The sequence below is a fragment of the Seriola aureovittata genome, chromosome 2 (assembly GCF_021018895.1).
Source record: "Seriola aureovittata isolate HTS-2021-v1 ecotype China chromosome 2, ASM2101889v1, whole genome shotgun sequence".
In the NCBI taxonomy this organism is placed as follows: domain Eukaryota; kingdom Metazoa; phylum Chordata; class Actinopteri; order Carangiformes; family Carangidae; genus Seriola; species Seriola aureovittata.
This window is the reverse complement of record NC_079365.1, coordinates 18,414,429-18,433,705: the sequence shown is the minus strand read 5'-3', so window position 1 is coordinate 18,433,705 and position 19,277 is coordinate 18,414,429. Positions and strand designations below refer to the sequence as shown.

Below are 19,277 nucleotides of genomic sequence, written 5' to 3'. Positions count from 1 at the left end.
GCTCATGGATGAGGTTCATGGTTGAACTAGAATACATGTTCTGTTTAAGTACTTCATTTGCACACGTACAGGAGGTGCTGTCATGCCTTTATCTGACATGAAATCTGACATTTATAGGCTCAGAAGGACGTATGAGATCAGCACAATTACTTTCAGATTTCAGATCAGTAGCGGGATCTGAAGCCCTCTTCAAGAGAAAATCATTTCCACCGTGCTGCTTTGGTGTCTGCTCCACAAAAGCACTCACAGCCAGAATATTCCTGCCTCCAATAATCACTAATTTCTTATAGCACTTCATGCTTTACACACGGAGGTGAAACATTTTGAAAAGGGGGTAGAAAAGGCAGTGGACAGGGGGGCCTTGATGATTTAAAAGGAGATACATCAACCTTCAATACGTTTTCTTCCTGAAATGACTATGTGAAAGGAGAGAAAATGAGGAGTAGGCAAACCTCAGTCAGTGGAGCTCAGAGAAAGCCTTGATCAATGTCATTAGCTGAATGTACATAGAGCAGAAATGGGTCTGTGGGGCATTGTAGAAAAAATATAAATATTTATAGATTTCATTTTAGGAAAGGAGAGATGAAGAAAAGGTGTGAGAGATTTAGAAAAGAAAGCAACTGAACTAAAGCAAGAGAAAAGAATGAAAGGTTAGTCAGGCATAGTAAAATAATGAGACAAGGCTGCATCATGACTATTTCAGATTGTGCGTTGTTATTGCTTTGAAATGCCGAACACAACTTCAGTGATTTGTAGGAGAGGTTCATATTTGCGATGTGTCTGAAAGCTCAGGGGTGTGTGCCAAATTGACACAACGTCAGAATGAATCATCTGATTTAACAGGGCTGCTACAGCTTCGCAGCTGTACACACACAGCACTCACACACTTACGTATATTAACATATTTGAACAACCTGGCTTTGTGAATATGAATAAGAAGTTTTGATGACAGTATAAAGATTCGATTTGAATGACATTTTTAAATTCATCGTTAATGTCTGTCCCCTGCAGATCCATCAGTGCATCACAGACAGAAGACAGTGGTGACAGACATGTGCTACTCGACAGAGATATCCAGCCTGATGGACTTTGGCACTCCAGACTGCTCGCTAGGCAAAGGTACGATGTTGCTGGAAAATATAAGGTGTTGCCTTGGTGACAGCGGGAAGTGTGCACAGTGATTTATCCTGGCAGTTAAAAGACACAGAGCTGTCAGCTTGACTGAGAGGTTAACACTGGAGCAAAGGCCTGTGCAGGCTAAGAGTGTGAGAACAATCAGATAACAGCTCTCGGTAGTTGCCTGACCATGAGGGCCTCACCGTTCACCGCAGGCTTTGATTTATCGCAACTAAATAACATGTTTTGTCACCAAATACGGAGCACAGAGGCGCTGGCATAAGAGTGAGAGATCTGCTTGACTTCTCGCCAGAGAAAAGCATTTCACTTTGCAAATTGTTTTAATCTGTTTTAATCGCTTTATTGAAGTTTATTGCACTAGAGTTTTGTTGTAATGCGCAATTATTGCATTGCAGCAAGGCCTCTTATTTTTTCCAATCACTGTCATCAGTTTGAGAAATAAAATGTTTTATAGAAAGGCTGTGTGGCTCAGGATAATAGTCTCTCTCAGACATGTGTGGCAATCAAACTGACCAGCCTGTAATGATACGCACCACAAAAGGAATTGATCATAAAGTCTATTGATCACATGTGTATTGTTGCTTAATCTATAAGCTTTGTGTCCTGTTCTTTTTCTCATCATAATGACGGCTGTTATTCTCGGTTGTTCTCACACTGATACCAAACCAGAAAGTAATCTATGCGGTATAATTGTGATGCCAATCTTTTCATCCAATCTAGCACCTTGAAGCTGGCAGAGCATGTTCAGTGGCTATTAGACAAGCCTCGTGTCATTTCCATCAACAATGGGCAGCGACAGTGGTGACCTCAGTCACTTCACTCATTCAACTTCTTCTCCCAGTTTCTATCGATGCTCTCAGCTCTCTCTCTCTCTCTCTCTCTCTCTCTCTCTCTCTCTCTCTCTCTCTCTCTCTCTCTTTCCCCCCTTTTTTTTTTCCACCTCCTTTTCTCTCTCAAGGCTAGCTAATATTTTAATGCCGCTCTGTCCCGGCTTTCTATCAACACTCCCCCAGCACTGATAATGCAGACTGACAGGTCAGCCGTGTGCAGCTAAGAGAGGGGAGAGCAATACAGTGGAGGAGAGCGGAGGGTAGAAAAAGAAGGCTTTTAAGATTTCTACTGGCTTTAATGTGAGCAAAGCAAATGAATGACATAGTGATACAGGGGGTTAAGCTGAAGAATAAGGACAGTGTGGAGTGGAAAATTTCAGACTGAAGAACTGTCAGGATATAAGCAGTGCCGTGAATAAGATTCAGTGTAGCTGAGAGGCAGGCTACAGCATGGTCTTAGAATTATGAAGTGCTACATTTGGTCAAAATATGTTATTTATAAAAAATACTATAGCTCTTCAGACAAGTTAAAAGCACCTGGATTCACACAGGTTCAAATTTCAAGTAGATATGAATAGCATATGTGAAAGTTACACCAATTTGCCTCTGTGAGGTATTGTAGTGATGGCCAATGCAGAATATAATAGCCTATTAATTGTGTCCACTGTAGAGGAGTTATCGTTGCAATCTTTCGCCTCAGCTCTGATCACTCGGGGAGAAAGAGCCTGCCAGTAGACCTTGAGGTGTCAGCATGTGATTGACAGATCCATTGCCTCATGTGGCAAGTGCCTGGTTAGAGCACATCTGATCTTTGGACGAAGCTAAAACGCTGGACGTCAGCCTCTGACAGGCAGGACAAATGGCATGCTCAGTCTGAACTGCTGTCACATCTTTAAATGCACGAGGTTTAAGTCAAATTTCTCTTCCACACAAACACACACACACGTTGTGCTTACACTCGTGTTTTAGTATGCTACTTATGTCACTCAAGTGCTCATAAACTGAAAATTTCATTATAAATTTATATCCAGCAGGCTGAATTAATTCAGTTGAAGCCCTATCTGTTTTCTTCAAACCACTGGCTTATACCTGCCTTAAGGTTTCGGGCTTAAAGAACCCTGAGCTGCAAACTGGACCAACCCTAACCTTATTTACTCTGTAACTGTGTCCACACACATCGGAGTTCCCATCTAACATGACATGCACTGTTCTTAGTCAGCACTGGGCAGAAGAGCAGTCCATGGAAAAATCCCTGGAGGATTAAAGATAACACTGGAGAGTTCATATTAATAATCCAATCGGAGTGTGTACAGCTAAGGCAGTTTGGTTCATATCACTTCACTGCTGACGTGATCCTTTTTTTTTTTTTTTGCAGGCGTTCACGCTGAAGCTTACAGTCAGAGCATTTTTATTCAGAGTTTACATTCCTATCTCCTCTGGCCAAAACACACATTCACATTCAGGAAGTGAGTAATGTAAACTCATGTAGGCTACAAAGGCATTGTGGGCTCAGAGGGAGCGCTTGGCTTTTATACAGAGGGGTGTATTGTTCTCTCTTCTAGTCAGTGAGTATAATTGCACACGCTGTCCTCTGCTAGCTCTCGGCCATCAGGTGGAGCGAGAGCTCCACTGACTCACCTGGTTCATTACCTGAGGCCTGAGGTGCAGTTTGGATTCCCCTCCCCCTCCTACTCGTTTGTACACTACGGGGAATGAAAGATGAAAAGCGGGAGTGGGTGTGGGGGTGAAAGTTGTCTTAGCTGCCTCTGGGCGTGTCACTAAACAGGTATACAGAAGGTGGGAGAGAAACAGAGGCACATTCAGTAGAAGAAAAAGAAAGAAAAGGAGCAGGAAATGTAGCTGAGCAGCTCTCAGTGAACAACTTCCTAGTAACCTGACTGGGCGGAGCCTCAGGGAGAAGGGCTGGGAGCGGCTGGCTGTGGTGGTGAATTGTGTATGTTGGTTTGAATGGTGTGTGCAGTGGCCTGTACATATATGCTTTTTGTGTGTGTGGGTGTGTTCTGTCTTTTATTTTTTTTCACCTGCTATGAGAACTCACACCACAGTTGACAGTGGAGTCAAGCGGAGCCTGTGCCAAGGAGGACATGAGGTCCGAGAGGGAGGACGGGAAGGCTGGTGAGTGACAGAGAGAGGCAGGTAGAACAGGAGACAGAGGGGGGAGAAGAGACGTTGGTGTGTGCAGGAGGGATAGTGTCGGCCAGGAATCCAACTGTTTGGGGGTCACTGGTGTGTGAGCGAGTTCAAGTTGACATATGTGCATGCATTTGATAACCCACATTGATTGTATGAGAGGAATTTCAGTAGCACAGCCAAACCGCTTCATTACTGAAACCCACCCATGTTTGTCATGGAGATACATACAGTCTGCAGTGGTGGAAAGTACAGTTCATTTACCTCAAGCAGTCTACTGAAGTACTGAGTACTACTGAAGTTTAAGGTACTTTTAAATGTTATGCTACTTGACACTTCTGTCATAGTAAATTTCTGATAGAAATCTTGTACTTTTTACTCCACCACATTTATTTGACAGCTATTGATACTTGTTACTTTACAGATTAAGATTTTTCATTGAAAACATATGATCAGTTTACAGAATTTGTTGCATCGTCATAGATTATACAGTGTTGAAAGTGGCCAAAATTAGCCTAGCCTCGATAAGCTGCAACATTAACATGTAAATACATCAACAATGATTATAATAATAAAATACAATCATCATCATCCATTTTATTTCTACTGACTTCTACTTTAATTTTTTGCTAACTTACACTTATGTTCTGTTAGTATGTGAATGGAAATCTTATGCTTTGTATGAACAACATTTATAAATACTCATTAATCTGCAGTTTAAGGGGTGCAAATAATAGATATTTACATCGTTACTTAATCTGTGTCTGTATCTAATGGATAGTTTGGTCTAGAAGAAGTGAGCAAATAGGGAAAATGTTCATTACAAGTTCCAGAACCCATGGTGATGTCTTGTTTAAAACATAAGATATTTAATTTACTATCAGTGAAAATAGTCCACAGTGGGTTTTTTTTGTTTGTTTGTTTTTTGCTTAAGTAAGCATTGAGGGTTATTTTAAATGATTTATTTTTGTACATTAACTCTTTGGCACAGCCCTTTAATGTAGGCATTGATTTATTTAAATCTGTTGTATATACCAGACTTACTTATTATTTTACTTAAGATAAGAACTAAATGTTGACCTAGATATGACATGCTCCTATGGATAACATGGTAATCTGTTAATCTTCTATAAGCATTGAATTTGAATGGAGTTGTATTTGGTCTGATACTGTGCAGTATTACAGACTTCTGTAGCTTAGCAGTCACACTAAAGCTTGCCTGAGAGAAAATAGCTCCGAGGGACAATAATATCTACACTTGCTCTTATGTGTGGATAAATGTAGGAACCAGACATATTATCCAGTAACTGAAGATGCATCATGGTTGAAGCTTTTTGAAGCCATTTAGGATGTGTGGAAGGGAAGGGTAGAATTTCTGTCTTTTAGAAATTAATGTTCATTGCTCAGATGCCAGTAACAGCATTTTTGATGTTTGTTTGTTTGTGTGTGTGTGTGTGTGTGTGTGTGTGTGTGTCTCTACACATTCATATGCTGTCGTGTGTGTTGTGGTGGTTTATGAATGGAGAGAGAGAGAGAGTTCGATCCCACTATGTTTTGTGTGACTTACTGTGGCCCATGTACTGTGCACCCTGAGGTCACCGCTTAAAATTGCAGAAGATAATGAGTTTGAAAAATTGCACTGCCTCAGACAGATGGCACCGTCACTGTCAGTCCTTGACCAGGACCACTAGAGGAAACATTTGGCATATCGTCATTGTGTTTTGTTTTGTTTTGTTTTTGTTTTGTTTTGTTTTTTCAACAGTTTAATTCAGTTCAATTTCATTTATACTCAGTCTTTGTGTGTGAGCTGCATACAGGTGCTACTTAAGCTAAACTGAGCTAATCAAGCACTATCATTACATTTATCAACTCCACATGTGAATCTCTCAATAATAATGCGTGCAGAGCAGGTATTTATTGCCATATTTTACATGATTTAAACACCTCAGTCAGTTTTTTTCTAAAAGTTTCACACATACAAGCTTCACTAGCAGCTCCAGCTGGAGAACAGGCACCACATGCAGCTTGTGGGATTATTCTGCCATGCCCCAGGACATAAGGGAGGTCGTGTATCAAATCATGTAGATTTCCGGTTCTCCACAGATCAGATCCTGCTGTTTCTGACAGATGTTTAGTCCTCACTAAAGATTCAAAACAAAACCATGCCCTGTGGCATTTTGTTCCTTAGTCGTTAGTACAAGTTGGGTGATGTCATGGTTGCCATCCCTTTGCTGATGTTACATACTGTAGATGCTGACGCTCAATTTAAGAGTTCACCCTTAAAGATTCACAAACTTCATGCCACAAGGCCTCAGGACTTTCGGCGAGTATTTAAAGGCTCTCTGGTTGACTTTACAGGCCAATAATTCAAGTGTAGAATGAGTGACTTCCAAATAAGTTGATTTTGTCAAACAGCACTGTTGTACTTATTAACAGTAAATTAACAAGAGACTCTGCAATTCATTTAAGGAATAGTTTGACATTTTGTGAAATACACTAATTGCTTTCTTGCCTGGAGTTTCATCAGAATATCATATCTGTGCCACCCTCATGTCTGTATGTTGAATATGAAGCTAAAGCAGGCAACCAGTTAGCTTAGCTTAGCATAAAGACTGGAAACAAGGCAAAACAGCTAGCTTTACTCTGTCCAAAGGTTAAAAAAGATCTGCCTATTAGAACCTCATTAGCTCACTATTAAAGATTTTCAATCTCTTCTGTTGTGTGTTAAAATATGATGTTTCCCACTGTAACCAGTCTTTATGCTAAACTCATCCAATATTTGAGCTGGATAACACTTGGATGCCCTGTGATCATAAACATAATATTATCATTACTTTGCTGACATAAATCAAAGGACTCTGTTTCTTTGTCAGATCCTCCGTGTCAGCCAGGTTAATTTGCTTAATCACAGGCTAATTCACTTCTTGTCAACTAAACCCATGCAGAGTGAATGATACCAGTGTCAAGTGACAGTGAGGGTATGTTTTTCAAAATGCAGCCCTCGACAGCAGTGTTAGAAATCCAAATAGCCTCCTCCAAGTTCTCAGTGTTCTTCCAGTGGCACATCCTTGGCAGCGTGCCCAATATGCACATAATAAACGTGTGAATCAATTACAGCTATCTGCACTTGGCATCCTTGTGCTGACCTCAGTTGTAATGTAAACCCACAGGCAATTAATTAATGGAAACTGTTCCTAATAGATAGTGAATACACGCATAGATATACTACACACGTGTACACTTGACAACAAAAAATGTACTTATAAAAAAAAACAGTACGTGGGACCTTGTGTTTGCTAGATATATTCAGATCTGCTCCATTGACCCAGGCACATATGTGTTTTCAAGTGCAGTATGTGAAGTGTTTTTCTGAGGAAAAATTATAAATGAATAAAATCAACATGCATATTTGAATTTTATAGATGTGCTGAACCAGAGATGTTTCGTCTGCTGACCACGATGAATTACCATTAAGTGGTGAATACTCTAGTCTCGTAGCTGTGAGAGCCAGCAACATGCATTATTTAAACTCATATGTATTATAGAGAAGCAGTGTAATACCCTGAGTGGGAAATGGATCTGACCCTTACATGTAGGGCCTTTTCAGGATGCGGAAGTACAGTCCTTGGAGTCTTACTGTGTTGAGGTATTAGGAATTAAGCATTTTCTCCTGGTTCTTTTCAGTCTCCTTCTATGTGACACAAGGGCTTTCCACTTCATCTACTGCTATGTAGCACAAGCATGTCAAATCTGACTCTATGCAGTCCACACAGGTCTATACAACCTCTGTTCCTTTACTGCACATGTTTGTCCTTGCGACTATAGTACAAATTAACAATATAGATGCTATATATAGTCCTGGTGAAGATTTAAAAATGCCCCTAATCGCTGCAGCCTACGTCTGCCTCCCTCGCACCCAACCTCCCTGTGATTTGAGACTCGGCAGGGAGCCTCTGACAGAATTAAGTGTTTATTTGTGAATCCTCTCAGTCTCAGTCGTCTTTTTCTCCCTGTTTTTCTCCTTTCTGTCTTGCTGTCAGATTTGGGTTTGGTGCTCATTTGATACTATTCTTTCATAAATTCTTAAAGAGTGTTTGGGTTGTCCTTTTGTCTCGAGTTGTAAACAGAGTGCTCAGAGATCACAGGATGTTTCATGTTTCTTTGAGGGGAAACTCCAAACGGACATTTTTCTAATATGAAGTTTTGTAAAAAAAAAAAAAAAAAAAAAAAGACTTATCTGTTTCATAGAATTTGGAATAGTTGTACAAAAGTTGGGTCTGTTGGGTTTTTTTTTTTTTTTTTTTTTTAGCTTGGATGCCTAATTTTATAACAACACTTAGTCTACAGCCATACTGGTGCCTCGTAGTAGGCTGTACTTAGCCACAGCGCTGATTTGAGCTAAATGCTAATGCTAGCATGACCAAAATGCTCACTCTGACAATGCTAACATGCTGATATTAAGAGGGTACATGAATTTTTGGACCAAATTTCATTTCGAAACCCACCCAACCCTTGTCAAGTGATTATAACTAAACACTCAAATGACAACGACCGACATATCAACATTGCCATCCCCAGAGCCATGCTGCTAGCACTGCTACAAACAAAGGATAAGATACGAGACTTGGGAGCGTACCATGAAATTGATGGTTTGTGCTGACACCCTTTATCTATTCTATATTAAACCTGTTCTCACCTATGCAGCTTAATTCTCTTGAGATAGACAGGTCGTCATCTGAAGAAAAACTCTTACAATTAGTAAGATGAGGCTTATCGTGCACTCGTCAATACATTGCTTGCATGGGTTATTTCAGTCCATCCAGTGTCTATTTTTACTGCCTGTCAAGGCCACTGTGTTACCTGCACAATGTGTTTAATCAAAAACTGAGGCAGACTGCTGTCTTCTCCCTGGACAATCTCAACTGATCTTTATACTGTAATTAGTGGAGGCCAGAGCTTAGCAGACATATGGTCCTCTCATAATACAGTGCAGAAATAGCCAGCTGTGAGCGCAACACACACATACACACTCACAAACGCAAATCAAGTAATCCAGCAGCAACAACAGAAGACACTTCACCGCATGGACTAATATAATGATGAGTATGTGTTCATAACTGATTAAATAATATTACATATATAATACCAAGGCGTCTGTTTGCCTTCTGGTGCTCATTTTCATTTTGTGCAGTAGTGTGCATGTGTTGCTGCAGTGAAATTAACTGGCTTTTCATCTCTGCATCATCTTTTGAATTTCAGAACGGCTTGTCTGTATTTGATGAATAGAAAACACATTTAACTTTAACCTCAACTGCTTTTATTACCTAATGAATTTCTAGACTAATCAGTGTTATAGTCCTGCAGACATAACATTACAGAGCTATCGAATATACAATATATTACATTTATTTCTATCACTTAGGAAGTGAGTATTTGATGTGTGAGTCTTTCTTGTGGTTGTTGCTGTATTTAAAAAAAAAAAAAAAAAAGTACATATATTGTTTTTTATCCAGGCATATGATTTTATGGTACAGGAATCTACGTGAATCTAAAAAGCTTAGTTTAATATAGTGTATTTACACATGGGGTTTTGATTCTGATTCTCTGGGTTTGACTTTGTACTTCATGTTATTTTGTACAGCAGTATTAACCATGTTCTCGTAGAAATGATTCACTGAGGTATGAAGGGCAGGAGGATGTGACTTACAGTGTCATGGAGGTAAACATAAGCAGGAGCTAATTTGGTCCAGTGGTTATCGTATCATTTAGCTCACAAGCAGTTACAGAGACATGGTGCTTGCTCACTCGCCCTCAGGGAGGCTGACAGTTTGAGTCAACACAGTCACCTGCATTGCAGGTACACACTTACATAATGTTTCCTATTTCACACAAAGCATCTGAGCAGGACGCTGTCAAGGGAAACAAGTTTCTGATGTTTTTATTGGTGAATTCTGGGTAAAGTTTATCAATAAGAGGAGCTTATGAAAGAATGGCTTATTAGGAGGCTTTGAGTAAGCATTTTAAAGACTTTCCTTGTTGTTTGAAACAGCTCTGCTCATATCAGCGAGTTACAGAAAAGCTTTTGTTGTATTGTTTTGTTTTACCTCTCTCCATATCCCCAGTGAACATTTGTCACACTGCTTATAATTTTGTTCTAAGAAAACTTTGATATAGGTGTCCTTATGTTTACTGATTTAAAATTTGCTGCATAATAATTTTGTTTGAGAAATGTGACATTGCTTTGATGTCCTGCTTTATTAGCTGAACCCCCTGCAATACAACAGCTGAAAATCCCTCATCACTTTCTGTAGAAAGCCATTACTGTTTTCATCCTTTAGCCCCAATTCCCCAACCCCAACCCCCCACCACCACCCCACTGGCACACACACTCACACATGAAAATAAAATAAAAAAAACACCCAACTTATAGATAGCATATTGTAGCTGTGCACCAAAACCACAAAAGCTGACAGGGAAGAAGAAAACAATGAAAAGCCAGTTGGAGCAAACAAAACTCCTTCTGGCTTTATTTCCAAATTGTTGTGGAAACTGACCGTTGAAGATTAATCCTAATACTGTGATATATATATAAACATATACGAGAGTCGTTTACAAGGTCAGCACTGCTGCGAGAAGAACGTGACCTTTCAGGAAATGACAAAGAAGTGGTTAAAGCATCTGTTTCCTAAAGGCCATGTTTTGATCAACTGATAAAAGCTGATAAATGCTCAGCAGGAATATCAAGGTGCATGGATCATTGAAAGAGAGCAGGGAGGCAAGTTGTTCATTTTTTATGCTCTTGGGTGTTAGTGTTAGTGTTAATATGACTCGGTTGTTCACAGGGGTCTTCTGTTAAGAATATCACTTTAAGAGGACAGTTATGACAGCGCTGTATGTCTACGTTCTCTATGAACTTATTATCCAACTATCAGTTAGTGCACCTGAGAGATTACAGGAGAGGAACAGGCATCATCGCCGCCTCTGGCTTTGTCTTGAGCAGAAATAGCCAAGTGGCATCACTGTACTAAATAAAATTACACAGATGTGAATTGTCAGGGAGACTGAGGTGGAAAAGTGACAGCCATGCACATCGAAACTCCTCGGGGCAGAGCAGTTGGCTGCTGTCACAGCAGAGGTTTTTGACACCCTTCTCCGTCGCCTCGTATTATTTTCATGGTTCTGCTTTCAGGTTGACTATGGCCCACTGAAATGGGGGTTTTCATAATGTGATACAGAAAATTGTCCTAAAGTTAACATAAAGCGCCATTTTACCTGAATTACAAAAAAAAAAAAAAAAGTTCATCTACTCACAGAAGTAGGCTACTGTATCTCACATCTAGTCTCTATTGCTTGGATTTTATTGGTCCAAAGTTTGACATTTCTTTCTCTGAAATTTCTGCTGTTTGTGTTTCTCACAGATTTTAACAATTTAAGAGCAAAGTTGTCAAAGTTACTCTGAATCATTCACAGACCTCAGTGTCACTGCTGCGGTCTGTGCTTTGCCTCTAAGGAATAGTCCTTTTAAAAGCTGTTCACAATGAGGTCTGCGAACTATCCAGAGTAACAGGGACATTGTTTATGAAATAATCAATGGCGTGACATTTATTTGGCAGATGCTTTTGTCTATAGCACAACTTAAAAAGTGCATTCAGACCACGTAGGAAAAAGAGCTAGATACTGCATCACCCCTAACTGGCAGTTTCTTTCAGACAAATTACTAAAATCATGTTCAGTGCAGTGCCTAAAGATTTTTTCTTATTTAACAAGACATAATTAAGAGCTAGTAAGACAGCAAGACGTCCCGAGGCAGAGGAGCACAGTGGTCAGACTGGGGTGCAGGCTTTGGTTCAGGGCTTGGAGGGAGGAAGGATCAGTTCCCTTCACTGCCCTCTTCACCAACATCAGAGGTTTGAACTGAATGTGAGCAGCAACAGGGAGCCAGTGTAGTGAACAGAGAAGAGGAGTGGTTCGGTAAAACTTAGAAATGTTGAATACCAGGCGGCAGCAGAAAGTCTGGATTAGCTGCAGAGGTTTGGAGGCGGACACAGGGAGTAGTAGTCCAGGCAGGAGATCACACCTCCATCGCCAATTAGTTGATCATTTTTGTTTTGTATTTTTGTTTTGTTTTCTGACATTTTCTAGACTGAACAGCAGATCAATAAATTGAGAATTAAAAAAAATCATTATGTGCATCCCCAAAACTATTCAATGCTTTAAGCCGTTTCCTTTGCGGTGATTTCACCCCCATTTGATTGGGCTAGTGGAAGAAATCTCAGACACAGACATCTAAAAACTTGGCCAAATATTTACAAAACTATCTGAGAGCATGAGAGGAAATTAATCAAATAGGTTTTTTTTTGTAATGTGGATTAACTGACTCCTTCACAGTGTGTGCTGAATAAATTCAAGACTGAAAAGTTAAAATAAAAAAATTAAAGTCAAAATGTTTAATTGTGAGGCAGCACACTCTCTGGTTCAGATCAGGCAAACCCTGCTGAGTGAAGCTTTCCAGGAGTTTGTCAGTTCACTTGCTGTGAAACTGCCTGATTAGAAAGTACTTGTTTAATGATGGAGGCCAATCATCACCCAGTCCAATTTGGATGCACTTTGAACAGTTAGTCAGAATTTACTTGTAAAAATAGGATGTTTTTTTTTTTGTTTTTTTTTTGCAGCAAGAGTAATAGCTTTAAATTTAACCCCCTCATCCAAACTCAATATTACAACAAAGCTCACATTAAGCATCTTTGATCATTCAAGTATATAAATAGGGCCTTTTTAATCCTGCATACAGTTCAGGGGAGACTAGTTCAGGTCTTTGACCACCAATCCACATATTGGCTGGCCTTACTTCACCTTCCTGGGTTCAGAGAACTGAGCCCCTGCTTTTTCTCAGACCTAATCATCAGACAACAGCGACAATGCTCTCTCTACTCAATTCTGCTTTTGTGTGCGTGTGTGTGTGTGTGTGTGTGTGTGTGTGTGTGTGTGTGTGGGTGTGTGTGTGTGTGGGGGGGGGGGGGGTCTGGGAAGGGGGGGGGGGGGGGTGATGACCTGGCCCTGAGTGGCTTTGATGGACACTGTAATGGGAGGCTTGGATGAGAAGTTAATTGAATGGGCCACTGCTAAGGAGGAAGAAGAGTGGGGCTTCTCTTCTTCTGTGGGAGGACTCTAATAGCTTGGCCAGGCTGACTGCACAACCACTCAAGGGTCAGAGCTGAGTGAGCCCAGATGATAACAGCATATAGACTGTGTACGGTTGATGTGACTCCTGTCAATTGAAATTGCTTTTTTAAGATCGCATGGAACAGTGTGTGTGGAGGTAAATTATCTATAGGAAGATGGTTTGTGTATGTCAGTTCCCTCGATGCAGCTTTAACTCAGGTCAGCGTGCAGTGAAGCAGCTTTTCAATCTGCTTCCTTCACATATTCTTTAGACTAGAAATCGCCACATATTCAGGGGATGTTGGGGAAGTTTCCTTTGCTGTGATTTCACCCCCAATTTGATGCAGCAAACCTTAAAGAGGAGAGACGTGTGCGAGTAGATTTATGTGTAATAGCTTCTGTTTGTGTGTGTGTGTGCGTGTGTGTGTGTGTGTGTGTGTTGTGTGTGTGTGTGTGTGTGGGTGTGTGTGTGTGTGGGGGGGGGGGGGGTCTGGGAAGGGGGGGGGGGGGGGTGATGACCTGGCCCTGAGTGGCTTTGATGGACACTGTAATGGGAGGCTTGGATGAGAAGTTAATTGAATGGGCCACTGCTAAGGAGGAAGAAGAGTGGGGCTTCTCTTCTTCTGTGGGAGGACTCTAATAGCTTGGCCAGGCTGACTGCACAACCACTCAAGGGTCAGAGCTGAGTGAGCCCAGATGATAACAGCATATAGACTGTGTACGGTTGATGTGACTCCTGTCAATTGAAATTGCTTTTTTAAGATCGCATGGAACAGTGTGTGTGGAGGTAAATGATCTATAGGAAGATGGTTTGTGTATGTCAGTTCCCTCGATGCAGCTTTAACTCAGGTCAGCGTGCAGTGAAGCAGCTTTTCAATCTGCTTCCTTCACATATTCTTTAGACTAGAAATCGCCACATATTCAGGGGATGTTGGGGAAGTTTCCTTTGCTGTGATTTCACCCCCAATTTGATGCAGCAAACCTTAAAGAGGAGAGACGTGTGCGAGTAGATTTATGTGTAATAGCTTCTGTTTGTGTGTGTGTGTGTGTGTGTGTGTGTGTGTGTGTGTGTGTGTGTGTGTGTGTTTTGGGTCTGTGGATATTATTGGGGAAGGAGCTGATTCTGGAAATAAATGCAATATTGGATTTGGGAGAATTATATTATTGATTTTTCTCTAAGTTACACACAGTTCTCACTAAGTCCACTGTAAATACTCCTGAAGACACAATTCTAACAGTTTTTAATTGATTTGCAGTTGACTAAACATAACACACAAGCCAATGTCGCATGTCTGATGCTACATAGTAGTAAGCTACTAAAATATTCATATATTCCGAGTTTTAAAAAGGGAAAAGGTCAAATTGGCTCATTTGAGAATTACTGAATTACTAAACACAACTGCTGTGTGACAGTAACAACAAGAGGACGATCAACACTCGCATCACAAGTGCAGCTGATAATTTAAACAGCCTGTTTAGAGTTGAGGATTAAGCCAGCGGCATCAAAAAGCAGCAGCTGAACTCGCTGTGACAAATATAGGAGAGCCTATAGGTAAAGAGATGAATAAGCGGATTTAGGCTGCAAGAAGGCCATGAAAGATTGTTCTCTCAGGGAAACAAACTGTTTTTGTCACATGCAGCACAGAGCTGCCCTGTGTGTTTCCATAGTCCTGAGACGACAGAGACCGATGGACTGTCCCTTCCTCTCTTATCGGAGCTGCTGCAGCCCCACAACGTCTGGCTGCAGGCCTGCAGAGACCTTCTCTCTTTTTCTCTCAGAGGCACATATGCATGTACACAAACACACAAACACACACACACACACACACACACACACACACACACACACACACACAAGCTTCCACATGCGCACTCACACTTGAATTTTACATAGTTTACATGAGTCTTATACGGATCTGCATATAAAATTAAGTGCACACTCAACTTTTTTACTTGTTCTGTCTTTAAGATGCTAGTGTCTGTACTCTAAGGATGGCAATGTTTGAGAGTCGGTCGGTTGGTTCACCTCATCACTCCAGTATGAAATATCTCAACAATTATTTGATGGATTGGCTTCAAGTGCTGGAATATCATGGACCCCAGAGGATGAATCCTACTGAGTATGGTGATCCATGACCTTTCCTCTATAGTGCCAGCATCAGGTCCAGCTCAAATTCCAGTTTGTTTAGTACTTTGGATTATGAGCAAATACGGTGATTAATGCTAATTAGCAAATGTTGGCTTGTGAAGACCTGGAGCGGAAATACTGAATTTAATGATAAATAATCATGAACAATAAAAACTTTTTAATTTCTCATAACTTGAAACATATAAGAATCTACTATTAAAACCAAGGTCCGTACATTCTCTGAACAGTTTCTACATAGTCATTATATTTAATTTCCCATGCCTGATAAATATAACAAATCACATCAGTTTTTATTTACCAAACAGTTTGCTCTCCTTTACAATGAGCTGCTTGTATTTGTCGTTTGTGTCTGTGGTTTGGTGTGTGTTTATCTGTAACAGGCCTTCTACCTTTATGTCTGCAATATAAATCAATATAAATCATTATGACATATTGTTCCTGTGTAGCTTGTATGGATTTCCCTCACTGGACTAAAATCTGAACTCTTTTTCATCTTCTCTGTCCTCTGGCTCAGCAAACGTGTCGACCAGCTCCTTTTATTAGTTCACTCTTCAGTTCACTGTGTCCTCTCCTTAGCTTCCGGCCCCTGTTTGCTTGCTTGTTTTCCCCCGAGGGTCGGGAGGTGTTTCACAGCGGATGGAAAACACAGCACTGAGGAGCACGGCTCAAGCGTGTGTTGCTGATATTTTATTAAGTCTTATCAGGCTGCTGTCTCTCACTTACCAACCACCCACGCTGGCTCCAGCGCTGTCACTCAGAATTTATCTGAATTTTCTAAAACACCTGCACCCACAGCAGAGGGGGAGCTGTGAGTCTTATGGGGGTTTGATGTGTTTTTTTAGCCTATAGTTTAAAATATGCAGCATAATCACACCCTTCCTTTTTAATTCCATCTATTTGAAATGATTTCCTTTATTTCCTGCTGCTTGTACACCTCCATTTTCCATACTATCCCTTTTCTCAGATTTTCTCAGATCCCTCATTCCTCTTCTGCATACTCTAAATCTCAAGCTCTCTCTCTCTCTTTCTTCCTCAGTGTTGTTGCGTGAGGAGGTGGCCCAGCTTCAAGAGGAGGTCCACCTGCTCAGGCAAATGAAGGACATGTTGAGTAAGGACCTGGAGGACACCCAGGGAGGCTGCTCTGCCAATCTGCTCTCAGCCACCGAGCTCCGTGTGCAGCTGGGTGACAAGGAGCAGGAGCTGGACCGTGCCAAGGAGGCCTTACAAGGTCAGTCTCACCTAATCCACCAGAGTCCCCCTCTCTCCAACAGCTATCATGAATACACATCAAATAAAGCTGTCCAAGCTTTTAGTTGGAAGTTTTACTCGGTTTGTTTTTTATCATCATGTCATGCCAAGCATTTGGCCCATCTGCTATATATCAAACCTAACAGATACACATACAAGAACAGAACAAAAACATCAGTTACTATATTGTATTATATGCACTTCTAGATACTGTCAAGTCACATGTTTATCTGCTAATCTTTTCAAATAAATTGTACTTATAACAGTAGGTGAAAGAAGAGATGTGCTTCAAGCCTAAAGTTTATCTCCCAGGCTTTCTCCAAGTAACTAGCTAATTTAAACTATATGTTCACATACAGTAGGATTTAGTCTGGCAAAGTGTTTGGCAAATTTCCCACTCACATTTTTAGCAACTTCATTCTTGTGTGTGTGGTTTTTTTTCTGCATCCAGTAATGGTTGTGTATGTGCAAAAGCTGAAAAATCAGAATCAATGTTTTGGAATGTCTTGTTCTAATTCAATTAGCATATGTTGATTTAGTTCATCAGAATCTTTTGATGTATTTACAGAAAACAAGGATGAGTCATCTAGTGAACATAAGAAAGCATGATCCATGTCTAAAAATACCAATTTCTGTTTTTATCTTAATTTTATCTTTTCAACTTTTCTTTTTAAGCTAATTTTCAAATTCATTACAAAATCCGCTTTTCTTCATCCACACTGACATAACTTCCAGTTTCAGGTACATGAAGATATTTGCTTCTTAGATAAGTTAAACACAACATAATTCTCTGGACCAAAATCATATTTTATCATCCTAAATGTACACAGTGTTGGTTTGATCTAAATGTCATTAGCTCGCTGTTCTTTACTCTCAGCAAACAAAAAGACGTAACTGTCAGAAATGCCCTTAAATTCAGTATTGGTTTTCATCTCTGACCAGCGGATATAACTCAGTTTTGTCTTCTATGCACCTAAGGGATGAAACCTGTGCACACACACGCCAACAGTTTATAATTTCCGGAGAAGTTTAGACGTTCTGCAGTCACAGAAATGGGTGTCGCCCCTGATGAGCAGCCAAGTAGACTCCAGGTTCAGCTCATTGTAATCAACATCCATCAATCATGACATAGAAGCTTTACTTTGAAATATTAATGTGGTATTGATGTAGACTGGAATGCGTTGCTGATCATGTAGTATTGGATTGTTTTAATTTCTTGTCTGAAAACAAGTTCAACTATTATGCAACCAAACAGTTCCCATTCTTGGGAGAGGAGTAAAAAAAAAAGAAAAAAAGAAAAGTCAGTCTCGCATTAATTGTTTGCAACAAAAATTTATTGTCAAAATCAAAAGACAGTCGTGGATTTGCTTGAGTTAACACCGCTGCTTTGTGGTTCTCTCATCTGCTTGTAGAGTTACGGGTGATAAATTGCAAACTTGAAAAACTGTGCTGTGTAACTGCTGCAAAACAGGTTTTTAAAGTCGAGTGTAAAATACAAAGACGCTGAACGTTGACAGGAGGAATGTTTCCTGAGTGACATATGTGTGTAGTTATGAAAAGTACATGTTCCAGTCTCGCCTCTTCCCTCTCAGCTCAGGCTGTCAGGAGAGCATTGTTGTTATTTTTTCCCCCCTGTAAAGAGCCACACCGGTTGGCATCCTCGCTGTTGAGATACCTCTGAAAAAACAATGCAGTTCAAAGAAATCGGGTCCAATTGGTTTTCTCCTGAATGAGCCAGTAGAGCCTCCACATGCCAACCGAAACAGTTTCACGTATGAATGAATAAGTGCCACTGTGCCACTTATCTTTTGAGATGATTACATCATTTTCTCTGGGTAGTTTCTGTCTGAAGAAAAAAAAAAACAAACACCAGCTGTGTCTCTTCATTAACAGAAGGCACAGTGTCACCTAGTGGCTTTCTGCTGCAACTGTAAAGCCTTTTCTTCTGACTGACTAGACAGCAAAATCTCACTGACTGGCTGGATTTCTTTTGTTCTGCCTGACAGTTAAATTGGCTGTTAAAGCTGCACATGCAGGTGGTGAAAGTGTTCGTTTGTGTTGCAGCTATGAAAGCTGACCGGAAGCGTCTAAAAGTGGAGAAGGCGGACTTGGCGAGTCAGATGCAGCAGCTGTACACAACACTGGAGAGCAGAGAGGAGCAGCTGCGAGAATTCATACGCAACTATGACCAGCATCGAAAGGTAACACCGGACCAGCCGATTTTATCAATATTCATTATTATTGCAGATATTTCTTTGTTGGGTGATACGTTAGAAGGAATGTCAGGACAGAAATGGCAAAGACATGTTTGAAATAATGAGGGGAAGTTATAATATACTTTGCATTAATAAAAGCTTAAATTTGGGGGGGGGGGGCTTCAATGGCTTACCTGGTAGAGTGCGTACCACGTAGGCTCAGTCCTAACCGTAGCGGCCATGGGTTCGGGTCCGACCCACAGCCCTTTGCTGTATGTCATCCCCCCCCCCCCCCCCTCTCTCTCTCTCTCTCCCCATGACTTTCCTGTCTGTCTCTCGCTGTCCTGTCAGTAACTTCAATTTGTCATTAGTTTGTTATAAACAATATATATATAATTTAGATAT

General features: G+C 40.7%; 1 protein-coding gene across 9 annotated transcripts in view; it reads left to right on the top strand.

The window, feature by feature from the left end:
* Positions 1–19,277, top strand: part of kaznb (kazrin, periplakin interacting protein b) — a 112,667-nt gene that overhangs the window by 80,544 nt on the left and 12,846 nt on the right. For 7 of the 9 annotated variants that reach the window (XR_008829706.1, XM_056397182.1, XM_056397200.1 and 4 more), the window contains 3 exons: positions 1,012–1,119; positions 16,466–16,657; positions 18,742–18,878. Coding sequence is in view for 8 of the 9 variants with exons in the window: in XM_056397182.1 (XP_056253157.1) it covers positions 1,012–1,119; positions 16,466–16,657; positions 18,742–18,878 (437 nt within the window). In the remaining variant the exon portion in view is untranslated. Of the gene's footprint in view, positions 1–1,011; positions 1,120–3,751; positions 4,104–16,465; positions 16,658–18,741; positions 18,879–19,277 lie in introns of those variants that run through there. The other 2 variants (XM_056397217.1, XM_056397190.1) reach the window with 2 other exon arrangements.